This window comes from the organism of the source record quoted next, unplaced genomic scaffold, assembly GCF_019419815.1.
Source record: "Pyrus x bretschneideri cultivar Hongxiangsu unplaced genomic scaffold, Pyrus_bretschneideri_v1 Contig20, whole genome shotgun sequence".
Classification (NCBI taxonomy): Eukaryota; Viridiplantae; Streptophyta; class Magnoliopsida; order Rosales; family Rosaceae; genus Pyrus; species Pyrus x bretschneideri.
In genome coordinates, this window is record NW_025999502.1 from 2,511,409 (window position 1) to 2,528,209 (window position 16,801).

Sequence of the window (16,801 nt, forward strand, 5' to 3'; positions counted from 1 at the left end):
TTTACCTACAAAATAAATGTTATTTGATTCATAATTATTACTTATTACTTATATTTTACATATAAATATAGATAAATTATTTTTAACTAGCATATATAATAAGGCCTTTCTTTATTGGCACCCCACAATATTATGAATACACCCCATTTTCTTTTATTTGGTCTGAATTTCCCTTTCTACCCTAATTTAAATTAGATAAAAACAAACAAACAAAACCAACACCACCTTTGTCATCCTAAAACCTACTCCTTCTCGACAGGCCCCCACCATGGCACCTCCATTAACTAAATGATATCAAGTATACCAAAACATATGCCGACTTACAATTAAACTAGCAAGTAGTCTCATAGAAAGTCAATTCCTAGTTGACACAGAAGGATTGCTTCTCTGCTAGTAGCATTTTTCAAAATTTTCAAAGCCATCAAGTTGGTATCCCTCATTAGGTTGATCATAATTAGGGTGAGTAATAATATTTATTGACATAATTAGGGTTTTGTGGCATAAGTTGTAAATATGTGATAATAATTGGTTTCATATTTGTCTACATTGTACTCTATTTGAAATTTGGATTTTATTTGGACGTTTAATATTAGGTGTGTTTTTGTTTGGAAAATAGGAGTTTCAATGGCCTTTTTTTAAAGAACCCTTATTAAAAACCACACCGCAGTTAACTTTTTTATTTAGTAGAATACAAGAAGAAATTAAGATCAACAACCCTTACAAGTTGTATTACATTCACGAAAAAGCAGCAACAAACCCACACTTAGATACACAATAGATTATGAAAGCCAACGTTTCAGGGAGTTATTATGCAAAGTAAGATAGCAATCCCTCTTGATCAAAGGAGATCTCACACACCACAGTAGGCTTTGATAGTACGCAACAAATTCCTTGCCTCTGGTGTTCGACCGAAGTCAAGGAAACTGAAATGATCAAATGGCTTATACAATAAGGGATGTTTCTCATCAATTAGCTCTTCAGGTACTTGTATAATCCCACTTTTGAATGAGAACAGTCCTAGGGAGTATCTGGTTTTGTTCTCCTTCATGATGATTTGATGTTCACAAGAGGGTACTCTGTCATTGCTCCATGCCTGCCAAGTGAAAACAAGAGAAAGGAAAAGTGCATTGGGTATATATTTGGGATTAAAATGATTTATATTTGTACTACGTTCTAATGTTATTTCTTCCCACTTGTCTCATGTTTGACTTTCTTGGATGACGAGTTCAATACCTAATTATGTATGACTTCTTGTAAAATATTATATATATATATATATATGTACTAATAAATATCAATTTTCCAGTTCATAAATCAAGCCAACAAACAAAAAATAAAACCTTTATCAATCACACTTTAATTGCTTGAAATTAAGAAAGTGACCTACCATGAACGCATCGCCTGCCAAGATTAGAAAAGATGAAGGTGAAGGGTTCACATCAATCCACTGACCATCCTTTGTTCGAATCTGCAAACCATTCACCTGATTTTGATTCACTATGGATATGAAGGTCTTGTCTGTGTGAGGTTGCAGTCCCATATTAGTTTCATTCTCTTCTGGTGTTCTGTACTTAAGGCATCTAAGCTGGTATGTAGTTGATTCCATGTGAGAGTTATAAAGCCTCTGCACACCGTACACATCAAAAACCATTCTTGTCACCATTTGACTCAATTCTGCTACCAGCTTTGAGATGGAATGAACAGTTTCACTAATCAAAAGAACACAGAATTAAACCATATTAGGCTTAATATATATTATATAAAAATATATGTGGGATTATTTTCCTCCCAATCTCAGTCAACGTAAATGCTTATGCTGGCAAATTTTGAATAGGTTAGTTTTTGCTTCAGTATGAAGACATAAACATTTGTTTGGAATATATATAATATATGTATTTACTGAACAAAGGAATTTAGAGAGCGTATTGATTCATCAAAATATACCAAAAATGGTCATTTCCTTGAGGCCACATGATGTTTGTGAAACCTTGAGATCCGTCAACAGTTGTTGGATTATCGACCGCCAAGGATTCGTAGAGAGGAAGGAATGAATATTGTCCTATATAGCTGTGGTAAGGCCTATCACTGGTCTTTTGCATTTTAGTTTCTAATGGAAGACCAAATAGATCTTCCATCGCAGAAAAAATGGAGTTGTGAAGTTCCAGAGGAACTTTATGGTAAATAGCTTCGAAGCAGCCATACTCTTCTAGTGCATCCTTGATTTCTTTGCATGCCAAGAGCCATGCATCTGTATCGGGCTTCAAGTTTTCATCAGATAAATCTATAACAGGAAGCTTAGGCTGAGTTTCTGACCCCATTCTGTCAGTGAAATCTCTCTTAATTAACTCGGTATTGCGAGCTTGTTTGGGGAATGACTCAAGCAGTGATATTTTTGCGACTTATTTATAGAGGTGCCATTGATGCAGTGATGTCGTAATAAGACGATTAGAATATATGTGGACAAATACTTAACCACAAAAATGATGATTAAATTAAGTTTGTGTTGTACCTATGAACAGATCGATAGGGGTGGCAATATATTTTTCTATTTGGGTAATGTTGTAGCACTCAATTATATGCTAATGCAACTTATTTTAATTATTTTAATGTATAATGATTTCAAATCTTTTTGAAACATATGATATATCAAATAATGTAAGGGGCTGACAAGCAGGATCCAAACACTATCAGAAATTACCAATTACCAATGCAAACACTATTAGAATATGTGGACAAATACTTAACCACAAAAATGATGATTAAATTAAGCTTGTGTTTTACCTATGAACAGATCGATGGGGTGGCAATATATTTTTCTATTTGGGTAATGTAGTAGCACTCAATTATATGCTAATGCAACTTATTTTAATTATTTTAATGTATAATGATTTCAAAATCTGTTTTAAACATATGATATATCAAATAATGTAAGGGGCTGACAGGCAGGATGCAAATACTATCAGAAATTATCAATTACCAATGAAAGTTTGCCTACCGAATAGTATTTAGTTGGGTAAAGTTACTTTGCCAGACCGAGTAAAAGAATGTCAAGCAAAAGTTGTCAACGTTTTTGTTTTGTTTTGTTTTGTTTTTTTTTTTTTTTGTTTTTTTTTTTTTTTTTCAAATCCTTTAGGCAACGAAATATTTCGAATGACAAAGTGAACATGGTCGGGTAAAGGTTTCACACCAAGGGGAAAAAGTTGGCATGTATCATGCCATCTTTTGTGCGACGAACCTTTCAAGTTTCGTCGGGCAAAAAGAGTTTACAATTCGTCGGGCAAACTAAAATATGTCATCGGGAAAAAATGAGGAACATTTTCGCGTATTCAATTCCTTCGATAATTTTTACAGTCTGCAAAAATTAATTTCGACAATCCAACTGTCAATATAGTTGGTATATACTCCAAGATGGCATATGCTAAAAAAAAAAAAAAATGCAAGTTTCCGAGATTAGGTAATGGGACTATCCTTCGACAGCTAGAAACATATCATCACGATTTAATGGTTATTTTAGCTTCATTATTGATGATTTTTTTCCACTACAGTCCTCGACCATAGAAGAATACAACGAATGAACTGATCATCAATTTAAAGTACTTACACTAATGGTTACCACAAAATCTTACATTCTACTTAATAGAAGTAAAGAACAAACTCTTAAGTGTTTGTTGAATCTATTGTTTTGACGAGATACACAATCTACCAAACTAATTTCAACGATCCAACCGTCACACCTTTTTTTAATTTAGTACGGCATGGCATGCACCAAAAATCACCTAAAACAAACTTTTGTAGATCAAATAATGGGACAAAATTCTTTGATGGTTAGAAACAGATCATCACCATTTAACGGTTATTTTAGCTTTGATTTTTTATTTTTTTTTACAAGTACATTCCTCGACGTTAGAAAATTACAGGTGAATGAACGCAACCATCAATTTAAATATTTACACTAATGGTTACCACGAATCTTACATTCTACGTACTAGAATTATAGAATAAACTCTAACTTTTTGTTGAATCTATTGTTTCCACATGATACATAGTCTATGAAACTGATTTCAACGATCCAACCATCCCACTTTCTTTAATATAGTACGATATTGCATAGCCAAAAATCATCTAAAACAAACTTTTAGGATTAGGTAACGGGACAAAATCCTTCAACGATTAGAAACGTATCATCACGATTTAACGATTATTTTAGCTTTGATTTTGATGATTTTTGCAAGGATTTTAATTAAGAGTAAAACCACAAACTGAATTGACCTGATCATCAAATTGGATGGATGATCTTTTAACCACTTAAAATAAAAATAAAAAAAGAAAAAATTTTGAATTTTTGGTGTTTGCCCTACGAAATTTACAAAGTCGTCGAACATGTTTGTTTCCCAAAATATCACATTTTCCCCTATGTTGGAGTGTTTACCCGGCAAAATATTATAAAATTCGTAAGGCAAAGCAATTTTCCCACCATTTATTTTCACCCAAAATTAAATCGGGTGGACATTTATATGCAACTTTTGCCCAACGAATCAATTATGTCAAAATACATGTGTCACAATTTTAAAACTTTTGCAACTTTTGGCGATATTTTATATCATGCCCAGAGCATTCTTCTTTTTCCTTGCACCTTTGTTGATATATGTGCTCTCTCTCTCTCTGCCCTAAATGTATATTTGCTCATCTCTTTGATTTATATTAGTTGCCTGTGTAAAATCTTGGTTTTGATGTATTGGTAGGAAATTTGTGAAATTTGTGAAATAATGAAAATTATGAAAATTGTGAATTTTGTAGGAAATGTTGGAAACTTGTAATTTTGTAGGAAATATTAGAAATTTGTAGGAAACTTTTGTAATTTATCGGAAACATTTGAAATTTTTACATTTGTAGGAAATATTTGAAATTTGAAGGAAATACTAAAAATTTGTAGGATATATGTACTTTGTAGGCAATATTAGAAGTTTGTAGGAATACTAGAAATTTGAAAAGTAATAGGGAATATTATAAATGTTTTGCAATTTTGTATGTATTTTTTTTTTTTTTTGAAATAATGCCATTCAATGTGCAAATACAAACAATTTGAGGAGTATTTCTAGTTATTTCCTTTTTTAAAAAAAAAAAATTGGAACCATTTTTTTTTCATACCCATAGGCATGGCCAAGGGGCCGTTGGTTTTCTGTCCCCATTTTTAGTGTCTCATTCATCTCTCTGATAGATTTTTTTAATGTGCCGGAATACAGGATGATACACCAATGTTATTATACAAGTGGAGGGAAGTTGTTTTTTCAAGTGTTTTTCTACTTGAATAATGACATATGACATATAAGTTGTGACAATCCGTCCCTAATTTTATGATTTTAAAATTTTCAAAAGCGTAAATTGACAAAAATGCCCTAGAGGCGAGATTATTGATTTTCGTTAGTGGAATCGAAATTAGAACTACGATGAAGATTTTATGGAACAACAAATCCGAAAAGTACTTTTGTAAAGATTACTAATTATTATTTTATATATCTCTCATAATTATTATAATATTATTTTAAGATTATTTTGTTATTATATTATTATTTTAATATTATTCGAGAGATATTCTAAATATTTTATTAATTATTATTAGCCGTGGGGACCACATATCCCAAAACTCTCCACTCTCCTATTGCTGTGTGTCTTCCTCCCCGAGTCTCTCTCGGATTCCCTTCTCCCTCACCTCTCCCAAGCTTCTCCTCTGCAAACATTGACAGCAACACTGCCACCGCACACCACCTTTTTCCGGCAAACACCTCATTTTCCCCCGATGCATGATGACAAGGTCACACATCCTAAAACCCTGTGTGTGACCATACACACTCTCTCTCCTCCTTTTTTTTTCACTACACAATGGTATTCCCACTGTTCAAGAAATTTCTTGGCGATTGCTAGCCATATCCGGTGAGGGTAAGTTCAAAAACTCCTTAAACCTTATTGGATCAAGTCTTAGAGTACGATTAGAGGAATTTTGAGTTGTTTTGGTGACGATTAGTGCAGGAATCATCTCTGGGACTTAAACCCAGTTTTTTGGCGAGGAATCCGGCGACTTTGGAGCTGTTTTCCGGCCAACTCCGACCACAGCCGAGGCAACCAAGGGTATAATTCAAATCCTCATTCTTTGATCTTCATTTTGGTATATTACTTGGCTAGGTTTAGTGAGGATTTTATTTAGTCAAAACTAGGATTTTTTTAGGCCATCTTTAACCCAGAATCTGGTGGTTGCAATGGTAATCGGCCGAAGAAGAAGAAGGAGGATAAATAAAAAAAAAATTAAAAAATTAAAAAAATTAAATAAAAAAAAAAAGATAAAAAAAAGGGGCCCAAGCCCAAGCTAGCCCAAACCATTGAGCTGTTGACCCATGAAACGACTAGCCCAATTCCTAATTTGACCTGGAATATTCTATGGAATATTCTTAGAATATTCTTTATTATCGTTTTCAAAATTTCTCGGAAACCCTCCTAGACTAATTTCGACGTTCCAAGTTCGTTTTTGACATCCAATTAGTGAAATTTCAAAGTTTTAACATAGTTGATCACCGGGGCATCTCAGTTGACTTTTTAAGGTTAACTGTTGACTTTTTGTGAAATTTGCCGGGGACCCTCCTTAGCGTATTTCGACGCCTTAATTCCAAATCCACACTCCGTATCCCAAAATTTAGTTGTCTTAGTGGAGTTTTACTAATGGGCCCTAATATTATGCTTAGGTGCGATTATTATCGGTGATTCCAGCTTTCTTAGTTCGAACAACTTCCACCCGACGACATGATCTGTGAGTGGGTCTTTTCTTTATATATATATATATATATATATCTACACACACACACATACATATTGGTTAGTTTCCATATATACAATTATTAATAAATTCTCTACGTGATTGCCATGATTAAATTAACGTTTATAAGAAATGCCTTATTGTTTGGAAATGATGAAATAATCCAAGGGGATGCACATGTAAGCTTATTATTAAGGGGATGCCTTAATTATATTGATGGTCATTAATAGTATTATAATGACTAGAATTGTTGAATTGTTGTGGCATGATTATATTTAAGTTATTTGCTTATCATTGTTGCACCGATGTTAGTACTCGCTCGGGCCAGAGCCAGGCTTTCACGTGTATGTGCACATTGCACCGTACGCTCACTTTGGATCCATTGTAGGTGCTAGTCCTGTCCTAGATTGCATAGCGCCAATCTTCACGTGATTGTAGTACTAGAGCGTATATTATTGATACACCCAGTCATGTTCATGTTAGCATCTGTTGATGAGTATTCGATGTGATATTTTTATTTAGGTGACAATAGGTGTTTACGAACGTCATGTACTTATTTATGAAAGTTGTGATGTATGGCATCCTTGAAATATTGCTAGTTATGGTAAGCATTTTTATATTATATGTAGTACATATATTTTGGAACTATACTTGTTTTATGGTGAGGGGTTATAATGTTTTCAAAAGATTTTTATTAAAACTTTATTTTCAGGCCCACTCACCCTTGTTTTGCGCCTCTCCAGGTTTTAGCAGCTTAGCTTTCGTATTGACGAGGATTCTTGGCAAATCTTGGTGTAGACAATTACCCTCGATGGTATAATTCTCACCCTATCTTACTGTAATGTACTTATACTCTGACATCACGTGTGAAATTAGTTCATTCCCGCTAACAACACACTCTTATATTTAGGCACTTTTAGGTTTAAATTTATTCACATTTTCCTCATCACAACACTTTATGGCTTCGTCACCCTCCGAGTGTCAACTAGCACAACTCGATTCAAAGTCCAAGTGGACATCCCGGGTTAGGGTGTGTCAGTTTGTTATTAGAGCATAAGTTTGGGCAGTATTGCATTCATCACACGCGTGATGTAAGCATTCTCAATTCTTGCGCCTAATTCTCGAATCTTGCCACCTCGTCAAATACGAAAAATGTGTTAGCTTTTCCCTAAGTTTAGGCATTTTAGACGACTTATTGACATGTTAAAAGAATACTATGGCGACTACCTCTAAACTTTAAGCAAAGAATTTCCCTGCCAAGGAAATATGTAGATTTGAGACAAGTTGATAGCCCTGAAGCAGGGATACTATATCGATAGTTGTGCATCAAGGGGGATTTACCTACCAATTCCACTACCATCTAATCATTTCTACCAACCCTTTCGAGTTAAGAAACCAGAAATGGTTTTGATTCCTTGGCAGTACCTGTTAGTATACCATCTATTTGAATTCCTACAAAGTTTACTTCATCAAGATTCCAGAATGGTCTTGAGCGACAACTTGGTGCTAAAGTGGTAGCACTTGACGGGAGAACATCTGGGAAATAGCCACTTTTGGTCCCTGATAGGAGCATATTTAGGCGACTTAGTTGGCTTGTTCTTGTGCATTTACGTTGTTATTTCTTAGTTCTTTAAGTCTTTTAAGCCATTTTTGTATGTTTTCAGGTTCTAAGGGCTAAAGGAGCAAAGAAGTGCATTTTGGAGCCTTTTGGAGCACTTTTGGGCTAAAGATGGATAGCTTATGCTTGGAGCCAAAGTGTTGGACGAAATTGAAGACCAAGTGAGCCTAGAATCGAAGGAAGAAGGAGGAATCAAGAATTGGAAACCAGTTTCCATTATTGGGAGTTTCTATTTTTGAAGTTTTCCAATTGTGCAAGTTTCCATTTGTGAAGGTGTCCATTTTTGAAGTTTCCAAATAATGTTGGTTGCCTAAATCACATGTTCTAGAAGCTTTAGACATGTCCTAAATTGTGCCGCACCTTACCTTCCTTTTCTCTCCAAATTTCTGGCCTTAAAATCCTTTCCCTTTTCCTTGCCGTGAGATTCTTTCTCATTCTTCCCAAAATCAGTCACAAATCTTGTTTCCTTTAATTCTTGGTCAAAGGCACATTCCTGATTTCTTTTTCCCTTTCTTGCCATGAGTTTAATTCCTTTTCTCTCTCAAAATCTGCAAGTTTAATTGCACTTTCCCCTTCTTTTCCTCCCTTTGCCGCAAGACTTAGCCCTTTTCCTTAATTCCTGATTTCAATTACCTATTCTAAAGGGATTTAACTTAATTCCTGATTCCTAGAATTGATTTGGGGAATTAAACACTTACGTATTTCCTATGCAAGCCTTGTCGTGCCTTAATAAAGGGTTTGAGGGTCAGATTATGAAGGGATTCACCATTCGACATCCCTTAGACACAATTCTATACCTTGCCGCAGCTTCCTTCTAAACCCTTGACAATTTCTGACCTTCCACATCCCTTGCCGCAGCAATTAGGAGAGGAATGAGGCCTTGAACGTTTCATGCTTGTAGATTGGAGCGTTCTTAGGTGTACTTCGTTCTTGTTTTCAATGTTTACTTTGTTATTACTTTCTGAGTTTGCTATAATCATGAGTGGCTAAACCCCTAATTAGTTAGGGGAAAGTTTGAAGCCATGAACATGTTTGAGATATGAATTGATTTCTTTCAATTGTGATTTGTTAAGTTGTGATGGCAATTCAATTATCTGTTTTATCCAAAACTTGTTCTTGTATGTTGATTAAGGATGCATACTTAGTTTTCATGCATGAACTTGATGCTAGTTTATAAACGAGTTTCACCTAATCGTCACAAGTTTATAAACACGAGTAGTGAAGGTTGCTAGTCTCAACCGCGTTAATTGAATTCTTGGCAAGAGTATCATGCCTTCATAGTTACAATTGCCTCGTCAACACTTATGATTTTCATAGAGCATAATGATCTCTCACTGTATCTCTTCCATGCATTCATGTTGAGGACCGTTGGAGAATAATTTGAATTGTCGCATGCATCATCCAATTCAATGACATAAGGAAAATCTGAGGGTTAATTAGTGCATCACGGTTAACTTTGGGTGTTGAGCATCATAGTTAGTGAAAAGCAATTGGAAAATCGATTCATATACAAATGTGTCATGTGTGGAGAATGGACCTCTAACTAATCCATCCATCATCTTGTTTCCAAAAATTCGTTTTACAATCTGCCTAGTTTTATAACTTGGTTTTGTTATTTCAATTTTCGTCAAATCAAAACCCCCCTTTACTTTCTTGTTCTATAGTGTTTGGAATTTGTTTAGTTTGTGTTTTAAAGTGTTTTGAATCAACCTATAATCTTAAATTCGTCCAAAATTGTGTTTAGAGTAAAAAACTGCCTAGTTAGTGTTTTTAGGCAGTTTTGAGTCTTTTGAACTTGTTTCGAGTCCTTTGAGTCTTTGTGAACGTTTTCAACTTTGTTTTTATGTTTTTGAGTCAGTTTAGAGGTTTTAGCAAGCCCTCCTAATCCCCGGTCCAGAACGATCCCTACTTGCATCCTTACTACAATTTGACAACAAGAGGGTTAATTTGTGTGCTTAACTATTTTCGCATCAAATTTTGGCGCCGTTGCCGGGGATTAGCAACTTTGCTAATCCCTCGTTAATTCTTTTATTTCTTTTTCATATATTTTTGTTTTAGTTACTGACCTTATTTTTGTTCTTGTTTCTAGGTCCTAGTTTATGACTAGGAGTTCAAAACCTGTTCGTGAGCACATCCTTGACTTTGACGATGATTTTGAGCGGACCTTGAGGAAGCAAAAGAATCAACAAAACCCTAACCCACCGTCTTCTAGCTCTACATCCGAGTTTGACGAAGGACGTGAGGAAGGAGAGGCCACGACACAGTTTGTGGAGGAAGTACAAACCATAGCCGTGGACAATCAAACCATCAAAGAGCTCTCTGCCTCAGGTATGGACAATGCCGTTCCTTTATGCATACAATACCCCACGACAGCTCAAGGTAAGACGGAAGAATTTGAACTTAAGTCTAGTTTATTACATCATATTCCTAAATTCCATGGGATGTCCATGGAAGATCCTAACAAACATCTTAAGGAATTTGAAGTAGTTTGTTCAAGTATGACACCCATCAACGTGGATGGGAGTATTTTGAAGATGAAGGCCTTTCCATTCTCCCTCGTGGACAAGGCCAAAGATTGGTTGTATGAATTGGCCCCCGGAACTGTCAATTCTTGGGAAAGTATGAAACGTGCATTCTTAGAGAAATTCTTTCCCACTGCAAAGATCATTCTCTTGAGGAAACGAATTAGTGGCATCCAACAAAATCAAGGTGAGTCGTTTCCATCTTATTATGAACGTTTTAAATCACTTGTTACTTTATGTCCACAGCATCAAATGAAGGAGGAGCTGCTCATTCAATATTTCTACGAGGGACTCCTTCCCATGGAACGTCAAATGCTAGATGCCTCGGCGGGTGGTGCATTAGTGGACAAGACTCCGGTGGCTGCCAAAACTCTAATTGCAAACCGAGCACACAATGCTCAACAATATGAAGGTGTTGGACAAAGAGAGGGGCCACGGCAACAAAGTGTAAATGAGGTAAGTGCAATTTCTAACATTCAATCACAATTGGCTAATCTTACTTCTCTTGTGTCTCAGGTTGTCAAGGGGTCAAAACCACAAGAAAACCAAGTGTGTGGCGTGTGTTCAATGCAAGGGCATCCATCCGAGACATGCCCTCAGTTGATAGAGAATGGAGGATGGGAATCTGCCAATGTCATTGGTTTCCAAGGCCAAAACCAACCCAAATATGATCCGTACTCCAACACCTACAACCCCGGGTGGAGAGATCACCCTAATTTCAAGTGGAGAGAGCCCCAACAATCTGCACAACAAAGGGGATTTCAACAAAATCCCCCTGGGTTTCCACGACCATACCAATCCAACCAGCCACCATCGTCCCAAAACAACTCAGGTTCGTCTTTTGATAATTCTCAAGTTATTCAATTGCTAACTACATTGGCGCAGGGGCAAGAAAAACAAACAAAGGACATGCACAATTACGCCGGTGAAGTGCAAAATCAAGCTCGAGAGGTGACTGAGTTGAAGAGACAAGTGGGACAAATGGCTGAATTCATGGGGCAATTTAGTAGAGAACAAGGTAAGTTACCAAGTTCAACGCAGGTGAATCCGAAAGGTGGATTCGAATCTGCAAAAGCCATAAGTTTGCGAAGTGGGAAGCAAGTTGGATCTGACCACGGACCATCTAAACCACGTTCCAATGAGGAGGAAGAGTTGAGAATCGAAGAAGAGGAACAAAGCCTACCCACGGCAAAGGTGGAAACACCTTTGCTGCAGCCCTTGAATGATTCTAAGACCTCAAATCGGTCCATTAAAGGTAAAAACGTGTCAAGTTCAGTTCCCACTAATGTTTTTCCTCCGAATGTGCCTTTTCCTAGCAGGTTCATGCAAACAAAGAAAGAGGAAGCAGAAAAAGACATTCTCGAGACGTTTCGGAAAGTTCAAGTCAATATCCCTCTTTTGGATGCAATCAAGCAAGTCCCGAGGTACGCCAAGTTCTTGAAGGAACTTTGCACTAATAAGAGGAAGATTTCGACCAAGGAGGTTGTAAAAGTGGGCGAAAACGTCTCAGCCATCTTGCAAAGGAAACTGCCCCCTAAATGCAAGGATCCGGGTAGTTTTACAATTCCATGTGTCATTGGTAACACTCGTTTTGAATCTTCCATGTTAGATTTAGGTTCATCAATAAACGTCATGCCATATTCAATTTATGCATCTATGAATCTATGAGCATTGAAAAACGATGGTGTTATTATACAATTGGCCGATAGATCTAATGCCTATCCAAAGGGAGTTTTGGAAGATGTTTTAGTGCAGGTCAATCATTTAATCTTTCCGGCGGATTTCTATGTGCTTGAAATGGATGAATCAGACCATGCCCCTTCATTGCCCATCCTCCTTGGAAGGCCATTCATGAAAACTGCTCGTACGAGGATTGACGTATATAATGGCACTTTGACAATGGAATTTGATGGGGAAGTTATTAATTTCAATCTTTCTGATTCTATGAAGTACCCTAGTGAGAATCATTCGTGTTTTGCTATTGATATAATTGACTCTTTGGCGCAGGACCATTTGGACAATTTGAAGGACGATGCACTTGAATTGGTCATTGCACAAGGAAGGGACATGCAAAACATCAAAATAACCACCAAGGAACCCCACGGCATGCATGAGGAATCTTTGGCCGTGCCCCCTAGTGAGGATATGATTGAGATGGTGGCTGCCCTCGAGTCAATGCCATCACAATCAGGTAAGTTTTTGGACCCTATTTTAAGTTCAGTTTCAGCTAATAAAATGCTTCCCTTAGTTGTGCAGCCACCTACACTTGAACTTAAGCCGTTGCCTAGTCACTTGAAGTACGTGTTCTTGGGTGAGGATGAGACATTGCCCGTCATCATCTCATCCTCACTCACGGCACAAGAGGAAAACAAATTGGTGCGAGTGCTTAAAGAGTACAAAACGGCAATTGGATGGACTTTGGCCGACATAAAGGGAATCAGCCCTACTATGTGCATGCATCGCATACTTCTAGAGGAGGGGTCCAAAACATCTCGAGAGGCTCAACGCCGTCTCAACCCTCCGATGATGGAAGTAGTGAAGAAAGAGGTAATCAAATTACTTGATTGTGGAGTGATTTATCCTATTTCTGATAGCAGGTGGGTTTCGCCCGTGCAATGCGTTCCAAAGAAATCCGGAGTGACTGTGGTTGCAAATGCCGAGAATGAGCTTGTTCCTATGCGCATTCAAACTAGTTGGAGGGTGTGCATCGACTATAGGAAGCTAAACGCCACCACAAGGAAGGACCACTTCCCATTGCCGTTCATTGACCAAATGCTTGAAAGGTTAGTGGGTTATGCTTTCTATTATTTTCTTGATGGTTACTCTGGTTAATATTAAATTGTCATAGCACCCGAGAACCAAGAAAAAACAACTTTCACATGCCCTTTTGGTACATTTGCATATCGTCGCATGCCTTTTGGTTTATGTATTGCACCTGCCACATTTCAAAGATGCATGATGAGCATATTTTCTGATTATGTTGAGAAAATCATTGAAGTTTTTCTGGATGATTTCAGCGTCTTTGGTGATTCTTTTGATGGTTGCTTGCATAATCTTAGTTTGATTCTAAAACATTGTGTTGAAACTAACCTTGTTCTTAATTGGGAAAAGTGTCATTTCATGGTTAAACAAGGCATAGTTTTAGGTCATATCATCTCTGAAAACGGCATTGAAGCTGATAAATCCAAAATAGATCTTGTACATCACTTACCCTCTCCGACTTCGGTTAGAGATGTTCGTTCTTTTCTTGGCCATGCAGGATTCTATCGTAGGTTTATCAAAGATTTCTCAAAAGTTGCACAACCTCTTTGCCGTCTCCTACAAAAAGAAGTGGCGCTTGAATTCACCAAGGAATGCACGACTTCATTCAATCAACTCAAGGAGTTGTTGACCACGGCACCAATCATTGTTCCACCTGATTGGAGCCTCCCTTTTGAGTTAATGTGTGACGCATCTGATTATGCTCTAGGGGCTGTTTTAGGGCAAAGGAAAGACAAGAGGCCGCATGTCATCTACTATGCCTCACGGACGTTGAATGATGCCCAACTGAATTATTCCATAATCGAAAAAGCACTATTGGCTGTTGTATTTGCATTAGATAAGTTTAGATCATATCTTCTTGGTACTAAAGTAATTGTTTTCACTGACCATGTAGCCTTGAAGTATCTTCTCACCAAAAATAAGGCCAAGCCAAGGCTCATTCGTTGGATGCTCCTACTTCAAGAGTTCGATCTTGAAATTCGGGACAAGAAAGGATGTGAAAACGTGGTGGCTAACCATCTCAGCCGAATGGTGGGTAAAGAAGAGTCCATTCCCATCTTAGAAACATTCCCGGATGAGCAACTTCTGTCCATTGAGGTAAGAACCCCTTGGTATGCCGATTTGGTCAATTTCTTGGTGTCTAAGCAAATTCCTAGTACCCTAAGCAAGTTCCAATGTGACAAACTTGTTCATGATGCACGTTTTTATGTTTGGGATGATCCATATTTGTGGAAATTCTGCCCAGATCAGATTATGCGTAGATGTGTGCATGAATCTGAGTTTAATTCCATTCTTACATTCTGCCATACTTATACATGTGGGGGACATTTTGGCACCCAAAGGACAGCCCTAAAGGTGTTACAATCTGGATTTTACTGGCCTAATCTCTTTAAAGATGCTAAAATGTTTTGTTTAACATGTGATAAGTGTCAAAGAACAGGTAACATAGGGCCTAAGGACCAAATGCCGTAGCAATCTCTCTCCTTTGTGGAAATTTTTGATGTTTGGGGTATCGATTTCATGGGCCCTTTTCCTCCATCTTTTGGTTTCACTTACATCTTGCTAGCTGTAGATTATGTTTCCAAATGGGTGGAAGCCAAAGCCACCCGTACTAACGATTCTAAGGTTGTTGCAGATTTTGTGAAATCTAATATTTTTGCTAGGTTTGGGATGCCACGAGTTTTAATCAATGATGGGGGTTCTCACTTTTGTAACCGCACCATTGAAGCTTTGCTCAAGAAGTACAACGTTACGCATAAGGTTTCAACACCTTATCACCCTCAAACTAATGGGCAAACTGAGGTTTCAAATAGGGAGATCAAACAAGTCCTAGAGAAAACCGTGGGACCCTCAAGAAGAGATTAGAGTTTGCGCTTGGACGATGCATTATGGGCCTATCGTACGGCTTACAAAACTCCCCTTGGCATGTCACATTTTCGGCTTATCTATGGTAAGCCATGTCATTTGCCCGTTGAGTTAGAGCACAAGGCACATTGGGCTGTGAAAACCTTCAATATGGACATAGACGCTGCTAGAGTTCATAGGAAGCTCCAGTTAGATGAACTTGAGGAGATTAGGAACGAGGCTTAAGAGAATGCTCGCATCTACAAAGACAAGATGAAGGCTTATCATGATAAGATGCTTCGTACCAAAACGTTCTCCAAGGGGCAGAAAGTGTTGCTTTTTGATTCAAGACTTCGGTTATTCCCTGGTAAGTTACGTTCTAAATGGATTGGACCTCTTGTTGTTACTAATGTTTTTCCTCATGGTGCATTCCAAGTCCAAAGCTTAAAAAGTGGCCATGAGTTCAAGGTAAATGGGCATCGATTAAAGCCTTATTACACTCTGTTTAAGGAGCATGTCATGGAGGAAACACCCCTCCATGCCGTGGCCTCCCCTGAAGCTTGATGGAGGTGTTCGTCCGGCTGCACGACGTTAAAGCAAGCGCTTCTTGGGAGGCAACCCATGCATTCGACAAAGGAAGAGCTTAAACATCGCTTCACATTCAGATTTGCGTTCCTCAACTCTTCTCTTTGTTATTTATATTCTGTTATTTGTGCTCAGTTTGTTGATTTGTTTGTTTATGTGTTTGCATGTTAGTTTATGCTTGAAACATTGAGGACAATGTTTGATTTAAGTGTGGGGGGGTAAACAATCTGTTTTTGTTTGAAATTCGTGGGAGTTATTCACCTATCACTTATAATGTTGTTTCTTGCTGTTTTAAGTTTTTTTAGAGTGTTTTACTGTGTTTTATGATGTCTTGAAGTAAAACTCCGAAAATGTGATAAAAATTTGAAAAACCCAAAAAGAGTTGTTTTTGTGTGTTTGTTTGTGTCTTAGGGTACCTTCCAACACAATGATGAGGATTCGGTTTGTAATTACATGGCTGTTAAAGAGAGTTATAAACATGGATGAAAGTTTGATTTACTCTTTGGGTTATGCTTGGTTGTGGTTATAATTTATGAATTCACATGCAATCATAAAGGAAAAATCAGTTTTTGTAACATGCTTGAAGGAAGGAACTCATAATAACGCTACATCCCTGTGAGACTCGAGCCATTACCTTCTTTGGAGAGTTATAATCTGTGATTCTTT

The 16,801-nt window shown here is 37.3% G+C and overlaps 1 protein-coding gene across 1 annotated transcript; it reads right to left on the minus strand.

Annotated features, from left to right (window-relative positions):
* Positions 1-701: 701 nt before the first annotated feature.
* Positions 702-2,353, minus strand: LOC103931798 (probable 2-oxoglutarate-dependent dioxygenase AOP1). Its single transcript, XM_009341326.3, has 3 exons — positions 1,945-2,353; positions 1,388-1,709; positions 702-1,093 (listed from the first exon to the last, which is right to left on the minus strand). The coding sequence occupies exons 1-3, from the start codon at positions 2,316-2,318 to the stop codon at positions 851-853; spliced, it is 939 nt and encodes a 312-aa protein (XP_009339601.1). The 5' UTR covers positions 2,319-2,353; the 3' UTR covers positions 702-850.
* Positions 2,354-16,801: the final 14,448 nt, after the last annotated feature.